This window comes from Mustela erminea, chromosome 11 (genome assembly GCF_009829155.1).
Source record: "Mustela erminea isolate mMusErm1 chromosome 11, mMusErm1.Pri, whole genome shotgun sequence".
In the NCBI taxonomy this organism is placed as follows: Eukaryota; Metazoa; Chordata; class Mammalia; order Carnivora; family Mustelidae; genus Mustela; species Mustela erminea.
The window spans coordinates 17,293,511-17,314,688 of NC_045624.1; the positions used below are offsets into that span (position 1 = coordinate 17,293,511).

A 21,178-nucleotide genomic window follows, 5' to 3' on the forward strand; every position below is an offset into this window, starting at 1 on the left:
CAATTTCAGATTTGTGTAAAAACCCCCTTACATGCATGTATTTGTTTAGGCACATAATCCTTCTCAAAGTATACAGGAAACTACTGACAGTGCTTGCCTCCAGGAAGAACTAGGAACTGAAGGTCAGGAGTATGACAGGCCCTTTGTTCTGAATCACTTCTGTATCCTGACCCATGGGAAAAGTGATGTATACAAACATTTAATTTTTAAAAATGGACTAATTATATATTTGACAGATTACAGTGGTGATTTTCTTTCTTTCGTTCGTTCTTTTCAAAGCAGTAGAAGTTTACTGAATATATTGCAAGGGAGCAACGGGCGGGACAGCAAAGGAGACACTATCTACCAAGAAGTGGTGGTGAGGGGCTAGTCACGGGGCAAAGTAAGGGACTATGGAATTCTCCCTTTATGGCAATCGTAGGGACCGTGACTGGTTTAAGTAGCCCATTGGTCAGGTAAGGCCTATGACTTAATGAGCCTGTTTGCATCAGCTCAGTGGTCACTGTGGGCCCCTTTGCCTTGCTCAGGTTTCTGTTGCTCAAGCCCATGGCCTAAAAGTGGCCTCTGTGTTCTACCCTGACAGACTGACAATAACAAATCTTTGGCAACTGGGTGAAGGTCTCATTTTCACTAGCTTCTTCCTGCTGAATGAGGGACTTAAGAGATGTCCCTAGCTATGGGTCAACATACAATGGTGATTTCTGATCGCAGGAAACAAACAAACTCTCAAAGTTTCTTATGAGAATCACTATAAAGATATATTGTAAATACATTTTTAATGTGAAGAGGCATAAAATTTCCTTTACAACTTGTGATTTATCTGTCATGTAACGTCAAATGCACCTGTAAACCCCTAAGATAAGTAGGATTCTTTTGAGGGAAAAGAGCCAAATCAAAGACACAATTAAGGAAAACATGCATACTAGACTATGAATTCTACGGAGGATAAAGGTCATTATTTTACATATTTTTAAACTCCCTAGTTCCCGACAGAGTTCTCAGAGTATAGTTTCTTAGTTAGTGAGTAATAAATTGATTTACTGATTAAATTAGCAATTATGGAGCTGCCTGACAACAGCATAAAATAAGTGGAAAATTCAGGAGTGACTGGCTTCTTGGCTTTAATTTTAATGACCTTAAAACAACATAATTTAGTACCAAATGTTTAAACACCCATTATAATTGCTAAACTGTGAAATCAGCATTATTTATGTCTGACCAGCTATACAAAACTCATCAATTTTTCTTTAGAAAAGAGTAGAAATTCCAAAGAATAAAGGAGAGACTAGTAATTAAAGGTCACATTTACTAATCTAGCACCATAATTCCAGTCTTAGGCCGTCTCAAGTAGCTGGAAGGAGGAAGGGACAGGTGAGGAAGCTGGAAAAGGGTGGTTCTTAACTTGTGGCCCCATCTGTGCTCTCAGGCAATGCAGGATCTAACAGGAAAATTATTGAGGCTGGAATTTAAAACAAAAACTTTTGGTTCAGATGGTAAGGAGGCCCTCAAGAACAGCAGAATCGGTATATCCAGAAGGCAGTGCTGGAGTCCGCCTCATGAGCTAGGGGGTTTCTTCTTGGCATCCAAGTCCTTTTTTATTTCTTCTAGTTTTTTAGCCAGGTTTGGTATCTTTAAAAAGAAAAAAGGTTATTGTAATTTTGCATCTACCTAATCAATAGTCTTTTACTTTTCTTCGTCCAACAATAAAGGGTTGTTGTACAAGTCTTTATTTTCTTCTGAAAGTGACCGGCTAAATAGAATTTCTTGGCCTCCTAACTGTATAAGGAGGATCTCAGGAGTTGTTAAGTAATGTATGCTCCCTCCCTGGAAGCGATATTCTGACTTCTACTTTTCTACTTCTACTTCTACTTTATATACTCACTTAGCACCTCAATCCAGTACCAAGTAGAAGCCGTACATATAAATAAAGCTCCTTCCTAGAAAACCATATAACTCAAGTGAAGGTTGATAAAGAATTTCTTTTGTCACATTAAAAGCTTCACAACAAAAAAATCTAAAGTTATTATCATGTTTCCCTTCCTTCCCTCTTCCCGCCTCTTCCTTCCTTTCCCTCTCTTTACAACAACCTTTCCAGAATCCCCATTCATGGGCAGTTTTGTCACCTGTTTTTCAACTTCCTGTCTATAAAATGAAGCTAATATAACTCTCCACTTCACAAAACTCTGAACTCCTTAACTGAGCTGCATTGTAAAGATCTGCCACTAAAATTCTCAGTCATTATTACCAACATTACCATGTAGCAGGAGCTAAAAAGATTATCCAATTGGTCTTTAAATTCCCATTTATCACATAATTCTCCATAGAACTGTAAGAAGACTCTAACTTAGTAATTAATTGCTCTGGGCTAACAAACACAGCTCAGGATCACAAGAACATCTTAAACTGATGGAATTTTGCCCTCTTGTGGTGATATGGAGGAGAGATGCTTCTGTGAGGTGTATTTTTCTAACAACGGAAAATCTTTCTACAAAGTTCAGGACATTTTCCTCAATCTATGGACTTCATTTACAATGGAGGGTATATCTGACCCTAACAAAGACAAGTCAATATGAATTTGTGACATGGAATCAGGGAGGACATGGATACAGTCACTTACGTCATAGTTCTGAGCCAGATACATTCCAACCACGTTGCCAAGAGTAAATCCAAGCTGAAAGAATAGAACAGGAAGAGTTATACTGGATCCCAAGTTCTGTGCCATCTGATACCAAGCCAAACTATACAGACAGTAGTCTTGAAGTAGCTACGGACAGTTCAAGACCCCAGTTTCCAGGGGCGCCTAGGTGGCTCAGTCGTTTAGCATCTGCCTTCAGCTCAACTCATGCTCGCAGGGTCCAAGGATCAAGCTCCGCATCCCTGCTCAGTGGGATGCCTGCTTCTCCCTCTCCCACTGTCCCTGCTTGTGTTCCCTCTCTCACTGCGTCTCTCTGCCAATAAATGGATAAAATCTTAAAAAAAAAAAAAAAAACAACCAGTTTCCAGTCTAGGGCTAGACAGTATGAGATTCAGTATTCTTTTGTAAAATAAATATAGGAATACTCTCCCTAAAGGTTAAAGAGCATACAAAAGTGAGAATAAATGGCAGCACTAAACAAATCTACCCTAGATTCTCCCTGTCCCCTCACAACCTCCATAAATACTTAACTGTCAGCTCCAGAAACCCAAGCCACACTGATGATTTTGTTGTTAAAAGTAATTTGTTTTCTCTTTCTTTTTTGCTTATAAGTATTGTTACTTACTACATCAAATAAAAAATATCCGATTAAAAAAAAATACTCAGCTAAGCTCTATTATCTTGGACAATGGAGACATTTTCACAGTTACTCTCTTCATATCTGAGGCCTAGGGTAGTGAAGTGACTTTTTCAGGGTCATTCATAACAAAGGAACACAGACCTAAATTAGATTCTCATTCAAAAATGAAAATGTATCATGACAGAAAAGCATGGGAAACTCTGACATACAACTGAGACAGCATATGGCTTAGCACTCTGCCGTGGGTGTAACCTGATGGGCAGAACACTTAAGACCTGTGGGGGACAAAGATTCCCTAACCAGCTCTTACTCAGTGAGGAGAGAAAGGCATGATTTTCAGAGAACTATAAATGCTTATGCCATTGGGCGACTATTTTCCTGAACTTTTAAAAACTGTTTCATGAAAATTTAAAGCACTCAATTTACCACAAACAAACCAAAGCTCATTAAACTTTGAGTTCTAATGTTCCATAACTCCCTGGGGTTTTTTCCTCCAATAATTAAGAATCTCCAACAGGACGCCTAATTTCTAATTTCATAAATTCAAACTGGCATCTTTTTTTTTTATCATTTTCTCTAATCAGTATTTCTCCTATTCAGTAAGTAGCAGAGCTTAACAGAAAAACGTGGCACTTAACACTGTCAGTTCTACCTAATGCGGTCGAACCTTCTCTTCAAGTCAGAGATACATATAGGGAAACATATAGGGAAAGCCTTCCTGAGCTTTAAATACCAAAAGCACAATTTAAATTGGTTGTTAGTTGATGTTAGGAACATAAAAGCAGCTATCCATTCTCTAATCAGAGTCCATTTTCTAATAATTTGATTAATTAGGCACATTCTCTCAAGTAATAGTTTTACCAAGGTGGCACCAAGAAGCAAAATGATTTTTTTACTCCTGTGGGTTAAAACCAGGTAGACAGTTTTCCAAATCCGAAAGAGTATTAAATTTACTTGTAAGAACTGCGGGGGGGGGGGGGGGGGGGCAGTGATCAACCGAGAATTTTAGCTCTAACACAAAGCAGAAAAAACAGAAAGGTGTAAATTCTCAAGAAAAACAGAGTTCTGGTTCTACTACTCACTACCTAGCTGGGTAGCTGTAGCTGATTTGAGTTTCCTGTTCTATAAAACATTATACTAATGGTGTTCTTGGGGCGCCTGGGTGGCTCAGTGGGTTAAGCCTCTGCCTTCAGCTCAGGTCATGATCTCAGGGTCCTGGGATCAAGCCCCACACTGGGCTCTCTGCTAGGCAGGGAGCTGGCTTCCCCACCCCACCCCCGCCCCCCGCCTGCCTCTCTGCCTACCTGTGATCTCTTTTCATAAATAAGTAAAATCTTTAAAAACAAACAAACAACAACAACAAAAACAATGTTCCTTCAAGCTCCAACATTCTAGGATTTCTGGTTCTTAACCACATGTGTCTCAACATAAAAATATGGCGTATCTAATGTGGCTTCACTTTGGCAATTTCACTAGCACATGAGAAAATAGAAGTTATTTTAAAACACAAACAAAACAAAAACTACGGGCCTCTAGACAAGTGGTATCCAATTCCAGTTTCAGAACACTGCCAGATCTACCACTGGGATATTGTAAAATTAAATACACAACATAAGAGAAATGTCACGTATTAAGTGAAATGTTGAGGGAAATGCATGAAGCCAGAAAACCATTTATATGTTATCCATGGGATGCTCACCAGGCAAGTTTACCAGAGAAAACATCTTAATCTAATAAAAAACATAAAACATAAATCTGAGGAATGGTGACTCATTAGTCTGACAAGTTAGACTGAAGCCAGATTACAGAAGGCCTTGAATGAGTTTGCAACGTCCCTGCAGGCCCAGATTGCTTAATTTCTTCCAGGCCAAGACCTGGACGCTGCATCAGACGTCCATCCAGATAGCTGTAATCCTCCACGGTGCCCCCTCCAACTCACTGACCCCCCCCCCCACCACAGTAGGCCCTGCAGGGAAGGCAGTGTAGAGAAAAGGCAATGATTTCCCCAGCAGTCACTGACTAAACGAATGACTATCGCATTCCTTCTGCAATCATTTTGAGACTTTAGGAATATGTGGCTACTTCTCACACGCACACTGCGGACAATAAATGGTAAGACATCACAAGTGTAGGGACACAGGAGTGACCTGAGCAAAGTGGTTGAGAACAAATGGATGGAGGGAAGAGGCTGCAGCTAAGAGACACAGGAGGCAAGTCTAGACTGGGTCAGGGCAGCGCACGTAAGAGACAGAATTTTCCAGCTCTACATTTACACCATACAGGTACCGTACAGGTAAAATCGGTGAGGTTCTTCAATCCGTTATCCACACTTCTGAAAGGCAAAACTCTATTCAAACTGTTTCACTGTAATCCAACTGGCAGCAAAATCACACCTGACCAGAACCTGTATGATACTATTTATAGTCTATCACATTTCAGTGTGAATATTCACTTTTTGCTACAGAAAAAGCAATCTTTAAACAAAGGATCCTGCCCTACATCCCACTGGAGAATATGTGTAACAGTAAATATTTTAATGTATGTCATTAAAAGAGTGGTATCCCAGAGTGCTATCGGTTAAATAATAAGTATATGCAGCGTAAACCTTTATAAAATCTTTTAAAAAATCTCTCAAATACATCTGGCCCCAAAGGTTTTGATTAGAAGACTGAAGACCCTTATATACTAAAAATAAATTCATATTCAGCCCTGTGAAGGGATTCTAAAACAGTACCTACATATTTCAGTGTACAGGAATGTATAGGAAAAAAGCTATAGATACATAAAATAGTTATATGAGGCAGCAGCCAGTACAGAACCCTGAATATAACAGATGCAGGAAGAACCAGAAATGGGTCATGCATGAAGTCACATGAATGAAACAGAAGTGATTCTTCTAAGAAACCATATCTGAAAGAGATCAATGTACCCAAATTTATTAAAGCCTCTAACTATGCTGAGTAAGTATAAAAAAATTTAAACTGAGAAGGGAACTGAACGTGGAGAATCAAGGCATAAGGTATGAATGTGGAGGTGATGACTAAAAGAAATAGGACTGATTAGGAGAGGACTTGAATTTAGAAATGCAGAGAAACAAGTATGGAGCCCTGGATAGGGCTGGCTCAGGGACCTCAAAACAGGCAAAGTAGTTTAGTTCCCATGTAACCTTGATATCAAGCCAATGGCTACTATTTACCAGCAACAACACGATAAAAGCACTGCTTTGGAAGTATTCACCTAGCAACTGTACTCAAAAAAGGCTGAACAGTTAGTAAGTACAGATCGGGAAGGCCCAGATTAGTGTGGTAGCATAGGGGACAGAGAGCAAACATCATCACTAAATTGCTTTTCTTCTTAAGTCAGTGATAATCCCCAAAACAGGCTCTTAACTATAGAGAACTGATGGGTACCAGAAAGGAGATGGGTGGGGAAATGGGTGAAATAGGTGAGCACGGAGTAATATACAGAATTGCTGAATCACTATATTGTACACCTGAAACTAATATAACACTGTGTGTCAACTATACTGGAATAAAAATAAATTTAAAAAATAAAATAACAATTAAAATAAAAATCAATGATGACCAATGATATAGAATGGAGAGTCCAGGAACCAACCTTTACATTCATGGTCAAATAATTATTTTTTTAAAGATTTATTTATTTGAGAGAGAGTATGTAAGGGAAGAAAAGGGAAGGGCAAAGGGAGAGAGAATCCCAAGCAGACTCCCCACCAAACTCAGAGGTGGACATGGGGCTCGATCTCATCACCCGGAGATCATGACCTGGGTGGGTCAAAAGGCCAACTGAGCCACCCAGGTACCCCTGGTCAAGTGATTTTAACAAGGGTGCTGATACATTCAATGGAAAAAAAAATAGTCTTTTCAAGAAATGATGCTAGGACAACTGGATATCCACAAGCCAAAGAGTGAATATGGACCCCTATCTCACATCATAAACAAAAACTAACTCCAAATGGGTCAAGACCTAAATGTAGAGGCTCCTGGGTGGCTCAGTGCGTTAAAACCTCTGCCTCTGGCTCAGGTCATGATCCCAGGGTCATGGGATTGAGCCCCGCACCATCAGACTCTCCACTCAGCAGGGAGCCTGCTTCTTCCTCTCTCTCTGCCTGCCTCTCTGCCTACTTATGATCTCTGTCAAATAAATAAATAAAATCTTAAAAAAAAAAAAAAACCTAAATGTAAAAGCTAGAACTATAAATCTCTTGTAAGAGCACAAAGTAGTAAATCTCATGACTTTGCATTAGGCAACAGTTTCTTAAATATGGCATCAAAAGCACAAGTGACCAAAAAAAGACACATTGGACTTCATCAAAATTAAAAATATTTATGTTTTAAAGAATACCATCCAGAAAATGAAAAAACAACCCAATAGAATAGAATTAAATATTTTCAAATCACGTATTGATAAAGGACTTGTATCCAGAATATAAGAATCCTTATGACCTAACAATAAAACGACAACCCAATTTAAAACTGAGCAAAAGTAGGGGCGCCTGGGTGGCTCAGTGGGTTAAGCCGCTGCCTTCGGCTCAGGTCATGATCTCAGGGTCCTGGGATCGAGTCCCGCATCGGGCTTTCTGCTCAGCAGGGAGCCTGCTTCCCTCTCTCTCTCTCTCTGCCTGCCTCTCCATCTACTTGTGATCTCTGTCAAATAAATAAAAAAATCTTTAAAAAAAAAAAAACTGAGCAAAGGATTTTTTTTTTAATATTTTATTTATTTATCTTAGAGAGAGACAGAGCCAGAGAGATCACAGAGTGGGAGGGAGACGGGGAAGCAGATTCACCACTGAGCAGAGAGCCAGATGCAGGGCTTGATCCCAGGACCCTGAGATCATGACACAAGCCAAAGGCAGACACTCAACTGACTAAACCACCCAGGCACCCCTGAGCAAAGGATCTGATAGACATTTCTTTTTTTTAAGATTTTATTTTTATTTATTTGATAGAGCGCACAAACAAGGGAACCAGAGAGGGAGAAGCAGGAGCCCAAAGTGGGACTCAATCCTAGGACCCCAAGATCATGACATTAGCTGAAGGCAGTTGCCCAACCATCTGAGCCACCCAGGCGCCCCAGACAGTTCTCCAAATAAGATATACATGGCCCATGGGCACATGAAAAGATGCTCAATATCACTAGTTATTAAGGAAATGCAAATCAAAACCAGAGTGAGGTGCCATATTATACCCACTATGGATGACTTCAGTCAAAAAGTGTTGAAAAGGAAGTGGAGAAAATGGAACCTTCATCCACTGCTGATGGGAATATAAAATCATAGAGACACTCTGGAAAGTGGTCTGGCAATCTCTCAAAGTTAAGCGTACAGTTACCATATGATGCAGCAATCTTACTGTAGGGTGTATACTCAAGAGAACTAAAACATACATCCACACAAAAACTTGTACACAAACGTTCACAAGATTATCCATAATAGCCAAAAGGTGGAAACAACCTAAATGCCTATAAGCTGGTGAATGGATTAATAAAATGTGGTATATCCATACAATTTAATATTATTCAGCCATGAAAGTACTAATTTGTGCTATAACATGGATGAACTTTGGTAACACTGTTCTGAGTGAAAAGCAGTCGGAAGAGACCACATGTTACATGACTCCACTTAAAGGAAATGTCCAGAATAGGTAAATCCATAAAGACACACAATAAATTAGTGGTTGTCCAAAACTGGGGAAGAGGAGAATGAAAAACTAATGCTAATGGATATGGGGTTTCTTTGGGGGCCAATGAAATATTGGATATAAAATTATAGTGGTGATGGTTGCACAACTCTATGAAAATGTAAGAAACCAGGGAATTCTACACTACAAATGGGTGAGTTGTATGACGAATATTGTATCTTAAAAATATTTTGGGGCGCCTGTTTGGCTCAGTCGGTTAAGCATCTGCCTTCAGCTTGGGTCCTGATTGCAGAGTCCTGGCATCAAGTCCCGCATCAGGCTCCCTGCTCCTTGAGGAGCCTGCTTCTCCCTCTGCCTATCTCCAGGTCTCTCGTGAATAAAAGAATAAAATCTTTAAAAAATATTTTTTAAAAAACCATTAATATTTGGTAAAATATCAGCTATATGGGATAAAACTGGAAATCACAGACAACTTCAAGGTTTCCAGACTGGACAAATGTTTAAAAAGAATGAAAATGTTGGACTGAATAAAATGAGGACCACTGAGATAAACAGTTGGCTTTGTATATGAAAACCACAAAAAATCAACTCTTTTTTATGTAAGGACACATAAGCAAGTTAATCTCAACACTGTATCAACATAAAGAAGCACCAAGTCTTAAAAATAAGAAAGCTAACTCCAGAGCAATCTGACTCTTCTCATCATTCGTTGCTTAATCTCTTCCCCAATCAAAAAGTTACTTCTGTCATTTAGTAAATAAAGCTATAATTTTTACCCAGGGATGGATCCTGGCAATAACCCCAACTGAATACTACCTAACAATTCTGAAAGACTCATCAAATTACATTTTCAATGAGTACACACCCAAACCCAAGTTATGACAAAGAATCTGAACCATCTCATATTCACTGACAAAGGCTTAAGAAATCTAAAAATAATCTCATTAAAAATAAAAAATAAAAGTAATCTCATTTTATTTAGCAAATATAGCTACAACTAGCATTCAACAGGATACCTAAAAATGTTGTATGGTCTCAGGTGAGAAAAGCTACACAATGACAAGAAAGCCAGAAAGATATATTATCTAACATTAATAAAAAAATAAATTGATAGTTTTTTTTTTAATTTTTTTTTTTTTTAAGATTTTATTTATCCATTTGACAGAGAGAAATCACAAGTAGACAGAGAGGCAGGCAGAGAGAGAGGAGGAAGCAGGCTCCCTCTGAGCAGAGAGCCCGATGCGGGACTCGAGCCCAAGACCCTGAGATCATGACCTGAGCTGAAGGCAGCGGCTTAACCCACTGAGCCACCCAGGCGCCCCTAAATTGATAGTTTTATTTCTCCATTTAAATCGAGAGACCTACAGAAACTATCTGAAGACTGCTCATTCCAAGGAGGCAAGAAAAAAATTCATCTTTAGTCTTTAAACGTTTCAGACTTGTTGCAAAGAAACTGTGTTTAACATCTGCTTCAAGTAATAATAAAACCCATATTCTATACATTAAAACAAAAACCTGGGACGCCTGGGTGGCTCAGTTGGTTAAGCAGCTGCCTTCGGCTCAGGTCATGATCCCAGGGTCCTGGGATCGAGTCCCACATCGGGCTCCTTGCTCGGCAGGGAGCCTGCTTCTCCCTCTGCCTCTGCCTGCCTCTCTGTCTGCCTGTGCTCGCTCGCGCTCTCTCCGTCTCTGAAAAATAAATAAAATCTTTAAAAAAAAAAAAAAACAAAAACCTGCTGAGGATATAACCTGTATCTCTTCTACTACCACCACAGAGATGTGCATTTTTAAAATATAAGGCCAGTTTTATATTCAATAATTTTCCTTAGATAGTGAAAGGAGGAGGCTGTTAATTCTTCAATTGAGCCAGTAAATTAAATAGGGACATTCATGAAAAAGATAGATCTAACACTTTGGAAAGAGGTCAATCAGGTAGAACCGGTCTGCCTGTTCTCAAAGAAGCTGATTCAAATATTCAAGTATCCTATGAATATCTAAGAGTAGTAATCAAGTAAAGAAGGAATATCTAATTAAATCAATCACACAGTATTAGCTAAGTGCCATGTGCTTAGGAAATCTAAGCATAAGCCATGTTGCTTCTTCCCCTGGAATTTATGATCTATTCTAGAAAGGTAAGACTAAAACAAGTGGAGGCGCAGGGAACAAAACACAGCAGCACATCTCCAAATGATGGTCTGAATGGGCCGCATAGTTCAAGGGCATCATGTTAAAAATTGAACATAATCTGTATGAACATATTAAAGGAGAAAAATCATTTATCATCAGAGGGGGAAATAGCATGATAAAATTCAATAGTCAATCACAACAAAAACTCTTATACTAGAAACAGAAGAGAGGGGATGCCTGGGTGGCTCAGTATGTTAACCGACTGCCTTTGGCTCAGTTCATAATCCCAGGGTCCTAGGATCGAGTCCTACATTGATCAGACTCCTTGCTTAGCAGAAGCCTGCCGCTCCCCCTGCTTGTGTGCTCGATCTGTCTCTCTGTGAGACCAATAAATAAATAAAATCTTAAAAAAAAAAAAGAAAGAAATAGAAGAGAATTCCCTTAATATTAGGAAATACCAGAAACACAAACATCATACAAAAACCTGAGAAGCATTTCCTAGAAAAAACTAGGATATCCACTCTCCTATTGGAAGTCCTAACTCGAGAAAGACAAGAATTGGAAAAGAACACAAAACTGTCATTTTTGCCTTCACCAGAAATATGACTGCCTTCACAGTATTGCATTCATTGATTTACTCCCTTTTTTAAAATTTTTTAAAAAGTCTTACTTATTTAATCTAGGGGCGCCTGGGTGGCTCAGTCGTTAAGCAACTGCCTTCAGCGACTGACTACCTTCGGCTCATGACCTCTGGTCCTGGGATCGAACCCTGCATCGGGCTCTCCGCTCAGCAGGGAGCCTGCATCCCCCTCTGCCTACTTGTGATCTCTGTGTGTCAAATAAATAAAATCTTTTTTAAAAAATAAAATAAAAGTCTTATTTTTTTAAAAGACTTTTTTTTTAAAGATTTTATTTATTTATTTGACAAACAGAGATTACAAGTAGGCAGAGAGGCAGTTAGAGAGAGGAGGAAGCAGGCTCCCTGCTGAGCAGAGAGAGCCCGATGTGGGGCTCGATCCCAGGACCTTAGGATCATGACCTGAGCTGAAGGCAGAGGCTTTAACCCCCTGAGCCACCCAGGTGCTCCAAAAGTCTTACTTATTTAATCTATATACTCCATGTGGAACTCAAACTCATGACCCCCAAGATCAACAGCCACACACTCCTCTAACTGAGCCAGCCAGGTGCCCAACTTTTTTTTTTTAATTAAAAAACTATTTTAACTAAGCCTTATGCCCAACGTAAGGCTCAAATTCACAACCCAGAGATCAAGAGTTGCATGTTCTACCCACTGAGCCAGCCAGGCACCCTGTCAGTCATTCACTTCCAAGTCAATCTACAAACTATGAGAGCTAAAAGATAGGTAAGATTGCTAGATACAAAAATCAGTACACCAAACTGAGCATTTCCATACATCAGCAACAAATTTGAAAATCTAATTTTAAAAAGGATGCCACTCACGGGACACCTGGGTGGCTCAGTGGGTTAAAGCCTCTGCCTCCGGCTCAGGTCATGATCCCAGGGTCCTGGGATCAAGCCCCACATCGGGCTCTCTGCTCAGCAGAGAGCCTGCTTCCTCCTTTCTCACTGCCTCCCTCTCTGCCTACTTTTGATTTCTACATGCCAAATACATAAGTAAAATCTTTAAAAAAAAAAGATGCCACTCACAACAACTAAAAAGCACCTGGAAATACTAAAAAAAAAAAAAAAAAGGCTATTACTGAGAGGACAATAAAACAATGATGAAAGACATTTAAGACGTAAATTAACAGGTAGGTGGATCATAAGTGATCCACAAGCTTTCTTTATGAAAAGAAAAGCTCCTGAGAAAACATGGGAGTTGAGAGTAGCTGGGGAGGCAAAGAAAAAAAAAAAAACAGAGGACAAAGGGAAAACCAGATGGGAAGGTCTGAAGGCAGGAAGGTCCATTGGTGGTCCAGGTTGGTAAGATAGCCTGGTCAGTCTAAAACAGAGGAGATATGTTGAAGGGCAGTAGTAAGGGAAAATGGAGTCAGATGAGCAAATCTTGAAAATCAAGTGCAAGTGGTTACTACCTGATGTGCAGGGACATAAAGACCACTGACAGTTTCTGAGCATGTGAATTAGACAATTACTACTAGATGATTACTCTGGCAGCTGCAAGACTGAACAGAACACCGAAAGTATCAAGGGAAACACAGAACTAGAGAAGACAGCCTTACTTTTCTATGGCTGATCAGACTGGAACAGGAGTGCCATGTTTCAATAAGAACAGTGGGGGAGAACAGAAAAACTATAATATTCGGGGGAAAGAAGGCTAACTGGAATAAACCTGAAACCATAAAGAATAGATGGAAAAATCAGAAATGTTTCATCTGAAGAATAGACTAATGGGGGTCAGGGGGGTTGAGAGAGGTACCAAGATGCTCTTCAAATATGTACAGGGTTGTTATGTGGATTAGAACTGCTCTTTAAGGGGCGCCTGGGTGGTTCAGTGAGTTAAGCCACTGCCTTCGGCTCAGGTCATGATCTCAGGGTCCTGGGATCGAGTCCCACATCGGGCTCTCTGCTCAGCAGGGAGCCTGCTTCCCTCTCGCTCTCTCTGCCTGCCTCTCCGTCTACTTGTGATTTCTGTCAAATAAATAAATAAAATCTTTAAAAAATGCAAACTATTAAAAAAAAAAAAGAACTACTCTTTAATACCAAGAACTAGTTATGGAGACACTGACCAAAAATGATATAGATCATCTGAGGAACTAGAGCACCAATTTCAATGGGAGGTGATGAAACATAAACCGGATGCCCCCTTAGTAGTAGAAACTGACACGTCAGCATCTTAGCAGAAGTAGAGAACCTAAAACAACTCTTCCAACTCAAAACCCACATTCGTACCCCAGCAAGGCTGGTGTAGTTAGTGCCACAGTGGAGTAAAAGACACCTACTCTACAAACCAGGCAGCAGGAACATAAAGATGGAACTCTCATAAGGTGAGTAGAGAAGACCCAATGGCTTAAAACAATAGCTAACATTTACTGAGAGCTGTGTGCAAGGCAGTACTCTCTTTTTCATGAATGAATTTCATAGCTTTATAAGCAGATACTATTATTGCCCAATTTATGTTGGGGAAACTGAGGCAGAGAGCAGAAAAGTAACTTGCTCAAGAATACACAGGGAGGGCGCCTGGGTTATACACAGTGGGTTATACACAGTGGGTTAAGGCCTCAGCCTTCGGCTCAGGTCATGATTCCAGGGTCCTGGGATCGAGCCCCGCATCGGGCTCTCGGCTCAGCAGGGGGCCTGCTTCCTCCTCTCTCTCTCTCTGCCTGCTTCTCTGCCTACTTGTGATTTCTGTCTGTCAAATAAATGAATGAAATCTTTAAAAAAAAAAAAAAAAGAATACACAGGCAAATATATGTGCTAGGCATAGCAGCTAAATGATATGGAGAATGAAGGAGAGAAATAAATCAAGGATTATGTCAGTATTTCAAATTTGAGAAAGCCAGGATGGGAGAACAGAGAAGTTAGGTGTGAGGCATGCATTGCAGGGTGGGGAACGAGGAGGTAATGGGTCCAGAGGTGCTGGATCTGAGATAGAGGGGATGACGAGAGATGTTCAGCAGACAGCTGATGACCGCCAACTGGAACTCAGAGAAATGGGATGGAAGGTAGTTTTGGAAGCAGCAAAGAGGAGAAGGTGGCAGCATGACAAGAAACACACTCCCTGAGGGTGGGTTTGAAGAAAAGAGTGAAGAGTGAAGGACTGAGCCCTGAGGAACACCTAGTAACCAAAAAAAGGGAAAAGCAGCCAGCACAAACAGGCGAGATTAGATAGGGCCCCTTCCCAGCTGCTGCACCAAGATACTGATCCTCTCAGCCCTTGGAGGGACCAGCACCCGAGCCAGTCACCTTCACGGGTGGGTTCTTCTGTGAAGATAAATCCGTATGTGTAGTAATGTTAAAGAATGTCAGAAAATATGGAGATGAAGGATCCAAAAGCCAAGGGAGGAGGGATTAATGAGGTCGTGATAAAGGGCACCAAGAGCTGCCACCTCAGAAAGTGACCAGCAACAGCCAATGCCAGTAACAGTCCGACAGACAGCGGACACTGAGCTCCCAGCGGTGCCTGTCCTGTCAGGCTGCCCTGAAAAGCTTCCCAAGTTTCCTTACAAAACCTGGAGTGAAACTTTAAAGAAGCCACTGTAGTAAAAGCGAAGGGCAGCAGGACCACAGAACAGGTTTCTGGGACAGGAACGATGGGCGAATATTTTAATCCACGGAGGAATGAACAATGAAGGAGAAGATAAGCAGCCCATTCGGCTGCGGTAGTTTGGAATAGAGTTCCAGGAAGTGACAAATATAGGAAGCAACCTGGACAGTTTCAAAACGCGGGATGACTGTGGCTTAAATTGTAATAATTTCATCCCTTTCAAAACTTGTCCCGTCGCCATCGCCTACTTTCCTGAGGGCAAAGGAACCCCCAATTTGAGAAGAAACGGTATCAGAGTTCAGCTGGTATCTTGTAAAAGAGAAACTGAATTTTACCTGAGTCCTTACTAAGTTCTCTAAAGCACCTTCATGTAGTAATTCATTTTTACTCCTCACAACAAAACCATGAGGTAGGTTCCCATTTTCATTTGTGGAAACTGAAGCAGAGTGAATTCAAGGGACCTCCCCGAGCTCCCACAGCTTGCCAATGATGGAGCTGGGCTTGGAACCCAGACATCTGACCTCTTAAGCACTAGGACAAGACAGCTGGGCACAGGCGAAAAGCTCGAGGACAACTCAGGAATCACCTGTTTCAACTCGCTGTTTTATAAATCAAATGGCTAAAAGCAAGAGAAAGACATGCCCAAGTTCACAGAATTAGTGAATCATTCGACAGAGGTGGAACCAAGGTGAGAAGTCATACTCTCCTGCTTCTTCCAACAGATGTGATGAGGAGATGGGGGAACAAGAGGACACGAGAACATCCCTGTTCCAGCGACTTCTGAGCTAGGAATTTAATGCATGGCTACAGCCTTTCGCCTTCAATGCTGAGGACTCTGAATTCTCAAATCAGGTACACGCATATTTACACATAGCAAAAGTTTATTCCAAAACCAAGTAAATTCACTCCGCAAAAGCACTTACAAAGTAATTATCAGGGGCGCCTGGGTGGCTCAGACGGCTGTGTCCGCCAACCGCTCAGGTCATGATCAGAGAGGGTCCTGGGAACCAGCCCCTCAAAGGGCTTCCTGCTCACGGAGGAGTCTGCTTCGCCCTCTCCCCCTGCTTATGCTCTGTCCCTCTGCCACTCTCTATCGAATAAATAAAATCTTAAAAAAAATTTACAAAACAAATAATAATAATAATCAATGCCCTCCCAGTCTGTCAATGCGCTACAGCTATACTAGGCTCAACGCTATCATCTCACTCTCTGAGGCTGACAGTGTCTTTAACCTGTTTCCTCCAACAAAAAGACAGTAATGATTCCTACTGACTCCTAAGCTAACACCTAGTTAGGACACTGGGAAAACTTCCCGAGGCAAAGGAACAGCCCCGTCCTACTTGGGCGATGTGAGTCAAGGATACCTCTTTCCCTCTGAGGATTTAAAAAAAATCAATGACCACCTCAAAGAAGACGGGGGGGGGGCACTTTAGAAAAAATTCTCTTCGATAAAGAACGTTAACATGGGGGAAAGCGTCTCCTCCCCAGAGCACTCAGTGTGGAGGATAACCGGGGAGGTAACCTGGCACGGTGGCGCGCCCCTCACCGAACGCGAGGGAGGACGCACCGAGTTCGGAAGCCTCGAACGCTGGCGAGGCCGACTCTGGCCCGGCGACGCTCGGCCGGCCGCCGGAAACGCGCTGCGCCAGAAAGGCAGCTTTTACCCGCAATAAACAGCCGTGCGATCTTGTTTCTTTACTCACAGTAACACTTTCCCCCCCAGAATGAGCCCCCTGCGGGACTTCCGCGCGCACCAGGGTCCGACTCGCGCCGGCCGCCCGCCACCCTCAAAGTCTGGAAGCTAGACAAGGCCCGGCGAGCGCTCCGCAAGCCCCAGCTCGGACCCTGTGCTTCCGCCTCAGGGCGGAGGTGGCTCGCCAACTTAGAGTCCGCGGCCGGCCCTCCCACGTTTCCAGAAAACCTTCCGGCGGGCCTCCGAGGCCGGGATGGGGTGTGCGGGCGGGAGGGCACGGGAGGGGCGCCTCCTAGTCATCTGCGGCCCCCACAGCTTTAACTCGGGCGTCCCACAGTACCCGCCGGGACGGCACAGCAGTGGCTGCGAAAATGTCCGCCGACACCTCCACGCCTGAGGGACTCGGACGACTCCACAAGGACGGGCAAAGGGGCTTGGGCCCCGCACACACAAAACCCCGCGCCGCCCCACCCCGGACAGGCGACGAGCGGGCGCCGCGCGGACCCGGACGTACGCCCAGACCCCCCGAAACCCGGACCCAGGCCGGCCGGGCCCCGAACCAACTCCCACTACTCCCCCCGACCCCGCCACTCCAGGGCAACTGCACTGACCAGGAACTGCAGCATGGCGTCGGCGAGGAGAGGCGCGAAGGGCGGCTGCAGCTCGGTGGGCCGGTCCGAGCCTGCCTCTCCCCGAGCGAGGGGGCGGAACCCGCCGTGGGCTTCCGGGTCACGCCCGACCCCGCCCGCGCCTCCCGCCGCTCCTAGCCTCGCCTCGCCTCGCCTCGCCTCGCCCAAAGCCGCGCGCGGCGCCCTCGCGCCCCCTGGCGGAGAGCCCCGGAATTACCTCCTGGGCTGGCCGACTAGGAGAGAAGGCCCGCGGGGCTGGGAGAAACCTCAAGTCCCAGGCAGGCCTGGACGTACAGGTTTGATGGTTCGGATTCTAGGACGTGCCAGTTCCCAAGTCCCGCTACTGTAAACCTGGGTCGGGCCCGGGATCTAGATTACTCCCAGCACCCCAACGATTCTGATGCATAGCCAGGCTTAGGACTCGGTCACCTAGAAGGACTGCAGAAGTAGCGGATCCCATGCCTACGTGCAAAGGGGAATCCTCCGTGGCGCTTTTGCAACATAATCTACCCAGACCCCACGCAGAATCTGTGGGCGGGGAGAGCTGTGGGCTTCCAAAGTGCCACGGGTGTGTCATGTAACCTGCAGTGAGCACTTTCAGTAGAGGTTAGGGGCTTAAGTGGTTAAGCTAGACGGCTTTGGAAACTGGCACAGCCGTGTCCAATTCATTCCTGGCTGCTTAACCTCTCTCAGGCTCGCATTCCTTCTCTGCAAATGGGGCTGATTCCAGCTCCCCGATGACCTGCTGTGTGAATCAAATGAGACAACGTGAGGAATCAAAAAATGCTCGTCACATGTCTGGGGTGGACAGTGAGTTCTAGAAGACCTTTCCTCATTCTGTCTCCACACAGAGCTACCCTCTCATACTATGGGCCACCTCCCGCTCCTGGTCTTCAAATCATTCAACGACCTCCATTAACACACACACTTCCAAAGCAAGACCTTTTTCCTTCTTCTCAGCCTTCTGAGTTCACCCTTATCTGTTATATTAAGTGGAACTCTGGTCCCAAACTGTAACAACCAAATCATATAAGTATAAACTATATGGGAGTATGTTATGGAGATACAGAGGACAATGATGGGGAATAGGAAAGGTATCCAGAACTAAGCAGCATTTTCTCTCCATCTCTGCTTTTCTCCATATATCTGCTTCATTGTTCTCTCATTTTGCCTTTTGTTTTTTCTGCCTTCCAGAATATGACCATTGTCACTCACTAGAGTTTACTCATTAAATGATCTAATGATAGGAAAACTGGATCACTTTCCCTACCATGTTCAATACCTGGGAAAGGAATGCTGATTGAGCAAGTTAGTGTCAAGCGCTCTCTCATCAATTATAACCAGAGAAGAGAGCTCTCTTGGAACTAAAGTGACTGGCAAGGAGGAGGAGATGCTGGTAGACGGCTGTAACACACTTCACTTTCTGACATTCCTAGATTAAAATGAGACTCAGTCAAATCTTGACCAGTGCTCCTCAAACTTTAATGTGCATTCAAATCACCTTGAAATCTTGAGTGGGGGCCTGACATCACGCATTGCTACCTAGCTCCCAAGTGATGCTACAACCGGTGGCCTCTGAAACATTTTGACTTGCAAGACACCATACTGTGAGCTACACAAAGATGAGAATTTCATTCCATTCATGACTCTATCCTCACTGCCAGCAAGTGCTTGGCGCAGCCTCTGAACACAGGATTTATTGAGGTTCCTTGCATAAAACCTTAGCCCCTTCTCACAGATGAATCCTGAAAGGGAAGACATTTCCTCTAAGGTCTTTTCAAAGGTTCTCTCTCTTATACCCCCAAATAACCACAAGGAGAGGGGGGAAAGGGAAGAATTCTTTTTGCTACTTTGAGATTATTAAATGTCCTCTGATGAAAACACTTCCAAGATAATGCCTTCCCTTTATCCCTTCACTTTGCCTTCATCTACTGACTTCCCAGGTGGCCCCCTCATTCACCAAAGGCTTTGGCATCTAACAGCCTTCGTTTCAGGCTTGCCAAGCTATCACAATCACGGGTAGCTTCCAAGGCCACATACACTTGTATTTTCCAGAATTCTTACCTCCAGGGACCTTCAACCTCACACCACTTCAGCAATCCACCGCCATGTTCTTAACCTGCACTTGGTCATCTACTCGACCTGCTCCACCTTTGAAGTATTATATCCTCAAATCTTATTTCCTATTTTATCAATTTTTTAAAAGATTTTATTATTTATTTGACAGAGATCACAAGTAGGCAGAGAGGCAGGCAGAGAGAGAGTTGGGGAAGCAGGCTCCCCACTGAGCAGAGCCCGACGCAGGGCTCCATCCCAGGAGCCTGAGATCATGACCTGAGCTGAAGGCAGAGGCTTAACTCACTGAGCCACCCAGGCACCCCACCAATTTTTTGACCTTAGCCAAATCTCCAGTCTTTCAGCTGTTCCATATTCTTATAAGCTGTGAGCTCCCTTCTGGCTTCATTCCAACTGGTCTAAATCCCAAGAGATCTGAACTTCAATCAATGCAAACAACCAAGATGCCCTCTAATAGGTAAGCGGATTAAAAAACTGTGGTACAGGGGCGCCTAGGTGGCTCAGCTGGTTGGGCAACTGCCTTTGGCTCAGGTCAAGATTCCAGAGTCCTCGGTTGGAGTCCCACATCAGGGCCCCAGCTCTATGTGGAGTCTGCTTCTTCCTCTTACCTTCTCCCCTCATGCTCTCAGTGTCTCAAATAAATAAATAAAATCTTTAAAAAAACAAACTGTGGTACATCCAGACAACAGACTACAAATCATTGCTTAATTAAAAAAAAGAAAGAAAGAAAGAAAGAAAATGCTATCAAGCCATGAAAAGATTGGAGGAAACTTAAATGCATATTACTGAATGAAAGATGTTTATCTGAAAAGCCCACGTACTGTACGATTCCAAGTCCATGAAATTCTGGAAAAGGCAAATCTATGGAGACAATAAAAAGATAATTGGTTATAAGGGTAGTGGGTGAGCAGAAATGGAGAAATGAACAGGCAGCGTGCAGAAGGTAAGATTTCTAGGCAGTGACAATACTCTGTATATTACAGTGATGGATATATGTCATAGATTTGTCCAAACCCAAAGAATACACACCAAGAGTGAACCCCAGGGCTTCAGGCGATTATATCATGTGTCAATGTAGGATCATCTATGGTAAAAACATACCATTCTGGTGAGTGGTACTGATAATGGGGGCGGGTGTGTGGGAACAACAGGTATATGGGAAATCTCTGAATCTGCCTCTCAATTTTGTTGTAAACTTAAAACTGCTCTAAAAATATTAAGCCATTGGGGGAATTGACAGTTGGAACTGTTATTAATGATATGAACAAACAGGTGCTCTCACCCCACGGATAGGAGTAAGTTGGAGGAATCACTGAGAAAAATATTGCAATGCCTGGTGAAACTTAAAACTCTTAATCTCCATCTCAGGGTTTCCATTTATAGTTATGTAAGCCAGAAAGGCCTCCTTATAGGTCACACGTCTCGACCAACAAGACATGTGTGATAATCATTGCAGCACTGTTTGTAAAAGCAAAATACTGGAAATTTAAATGTATACCAGCCCACCAACAATAGAATGCATAAAATAGGGT

The 21,178-nt window shown here is 42.9% G+C and overlaps 1 protein-coding gene across 1 annotated transcript; it reads right to left on the reverse strand.

The window, feature by feature from the left end:
- Positions 1-736: 736 nt before the first annotated feature.
- On the reverse strand, positions 737-18,030 carry STMP1 (short transmembrane mitochondrial protein 1). Its single transcript, XM_032305877.1, has 4 exons — positions 17,922-18,030; positions 17,553-17,764; positions 2,618-2,671; positions 737-1,629 (listed from the first exon to the last, which is right to left on the reverse strand). Exons 1-4 carry the CDS (start codon positions 18,028-18,030, stop codon positions 1,555-1,557), a joined length of 450 nt encoding a protein of 149 aa, XP_032161768.1. The 3' UTR covers positions 737-1,554.
- Between the last annotated feature and the right edge of the window lie 3,148 nt (positions 18,031-21,178).

What these genes read in the sequence shown, in the direction of transcription:
- STMP1 (XM_032305877.1), bottom strand. Translation starts at nt 18,030, where the DNA reads ATGGGATCCGCTACTTCTGCAGTCCTTCTAGGTGACCGAGTCCTAAGC. An exon ending in ACGCCATGCTGCAGTTCCTG is followed by an intron (nt 2,672 to 17,552) that starts GTCAGTGCAGTT and finishes CTATTCTTTCAG; the next exon opens with CTTGGATTTACTCTTGGCAA. An exon ending in ATCTGGCTCAGAACTATGAC is followed by an intron (nt 1,630 to 2,617) that starts GTAAGTGACTGT and finishes TTCTTTTTAAAG; the next exon opens with ATACCAAACCTGGCTAAAAA.